This window comes from Panicum hallii, chromosome 7 (assembly GCF_002211085.1).
Source record: "Panicum hallii strain FIL2 chromosome 7, PHallii_v3.1, whole genome shotgun sequence".
Lineage (NCBI taxonomy): Eukaryota > Viridiplantae > Streptophyta > Magnoliopsida > Poales > Poaceae > Panicum > Panicum hallii.
Window position 1 is genome coordinate 20,251,954 of NC_038048.1, and position 2,096 is coordinate 20,254,049.

Consider the following 2,096-nt stretch of genomic DNA (forward strand, 5'->3'; position numbering starts at 1 on the left):
GATCAGGTATAGGTCAGGTGGCACGCCTAGCACTTCATCAAGCCAGGGTGTGTGCCGGACTTCTGGGCCGTTGACCAAGGGACCGGGACCCACCAGCAGTCCCGGAAGCCTTCCGGCTCCTCGTGTTGCGTGTCGCTGCTCGCCGGTGGGTTTCGACTGACAACACCTTCATCAATTGCACGTGTTGGAGCACAATGTCTCCCACCTTGAATGCCCGACCACGTCTCCCACCTTGAACGCCCAACCCCGCACGTTCCTACTGTCGTACCGGCGAAGGGTTTGCTGGTACTTGGCAGATCGCATGAGTGCCACATCACGCGCCTCCTCGAGCTGGTCGAGGGCATCCTGGAGTGACTCCACCTACCTGTTCTCGTCGTACGCCTGCACCCTCGGCGCGCCGTAGTCGAGGTCGGTCGGGAGCACAGCCTCATGCCATACACCATGAAGAAGGGAGTGAACCCGGTGGATCGGTTTAGGCTCGTGTGCAGGCTCCACAGTACCGCCGGCAACTCTCCGGCCCAGCACCCTGTGAACTTGTAGAGGCGGTTGAAGATGCGCGGCTTTAGGCCCTGCAGGACCATGCCATTGGCATGCTCGACTTGCTCGTTGGTTCGGGGGTGCGCGATTGAGGCTCAATCGACCCGGATGTGGTAATCGTTGTAGCAGGAATTTCTTCCTGGTGAACTGTGTCCAGTTGTCGGTCATGATGCAGTTTAGGACCCCGAAGCAGTAGACAATGTCGAGAAAGAACTCTACTGCGTCTTCGGAGTGGTTCTGGGCGATCGGCTTCACCTTGATCCACTTGGAGAACTTGTCCACCGCAACGAGGAGGTGGTCGTAGCCCCCGAGTGCTTTCCAGAATGGCCCAACCATGTCCAGCCCCCAGACCGCGAATGGCCACATGATCGGGATAGTTTGGTACAGTGCTCCTACACAGGCAAGTGGGTCTGCCACGCGTAGTACTAGCACCCTTCGCAGGTGCGCATGATGTGTTGTGCATCCACAACCGCTGTCGCAATAAAAGCCCTGTCGGAAGGTTTTCCCAACCAGTGATCTCAGCACCGCGTAGTGGCTGCAGATGCCTCCATGGATCTTGCGGAGCATCTGCTGCCCTTGCCCGAGTACCTAGTGAGGTTCGACGCAGGCCGGAACCGTGCTAGGAATGGGGCTTGGAGAATGCTCCTCCCGAACGCCCATGGCCCTCACTGCTCGGGGCTTGGGTTGCGGTCGTCGTTGGGGCTGCTGTACCGGCGGCCACGATTCTCCCTAGTGCGGGGGGTTGGCGATCTCCATGTTGTCATGCTCGCAGTTCTGAGTGTTGATGACATTGTGTGCGTTGTGGTTGCCTCCCAGTCGGCTCCGCATCAAGGGTACCATGCGGCTCTGAGCCGCGCTAGAACCACGGCTGCCGGTGGTCACGGGTGGCTGGTGGGACGGCTAGTGCCCCCCTCATGCGCCTGCCCCGGCTTGGGAGTCCCCGCGGTTCATGCTAGTTGCAGCCCGACCGTTGGGGCTCCGGCAGCTGCTGGCCTCGGGACACCACTTGTCCTCGGAGCTGTCAACCTGCTGGCACGCCGCACCCTCCAGCAGCATGCTTAGCTCGTCCACGACGCTTTGGCCCTTCGAGCTTGCCTAAGGCGGCATTGTCTGCATCATCGACGAGGCGGCGGCAACATTCTAGCTAGCCCGCGGAAAGAAAGGCGTACCATGCTTGTCATGCAAGATCCTATTGTTGACTGCGCTAGCCCTGCCACGCACCCTGGCGACGCGTGGCGTGGCTGTTGAGTGTGCGGCGTGAGCGCGCTCATGCTCAAGGTCCGCTTCACGGGCCTTAGCGCGTTCAAGCCTCTCTTTTTTGTAGGTGGCTTGTTCCCCTGGTGTACGCTGTGCTAGAGGGTGGGTAAGCTCGTCGCACCCCCCCCCCACTCGGGTCCACCCTCGTCTTGTGCACCACGTTGCACTGCCGCGAGGGGTGGCTTTCCTCACATGGCGAGGACTCAGAGCTCGAGTCGCATGACTCCCCTTTGATGAGGTCATGGACCAACGCCGAGGTGTAGTCCGCTGCCCTGAAAAACTCCCAATGCGGATGGAGCGCT

General features: G+C 60.5%; 1 protein-coding gene across 1 annotated transcript; it reads right to left on the bottom strand.

The window, feature by feature from the left end:
* Positions 1 to 360: 360 nt before the first annotated feature.
* On the bottom strand, positions 361 to 903 carry LOC112900524. The gene has a single exon (XM_025969380.1). The coding sequence runs from the start codon at positions 901 to 903 to the stop codon at positions 361 to 363; it is 543 nt and encodes a 180-aa protein (XP_025825165.1).
* Positions 904 to 2,096: the final 1,193 nt, after the last annotated feature.

Coding starts and splice junctions, on each gene's coding strand:
- LOC112900524 (XM_025969380.1), bottom strand. CDS start 903: ATGTGGCCATTCGCGGTCTGGGGGCTGGACATGGTTGGGCCATTCTGG.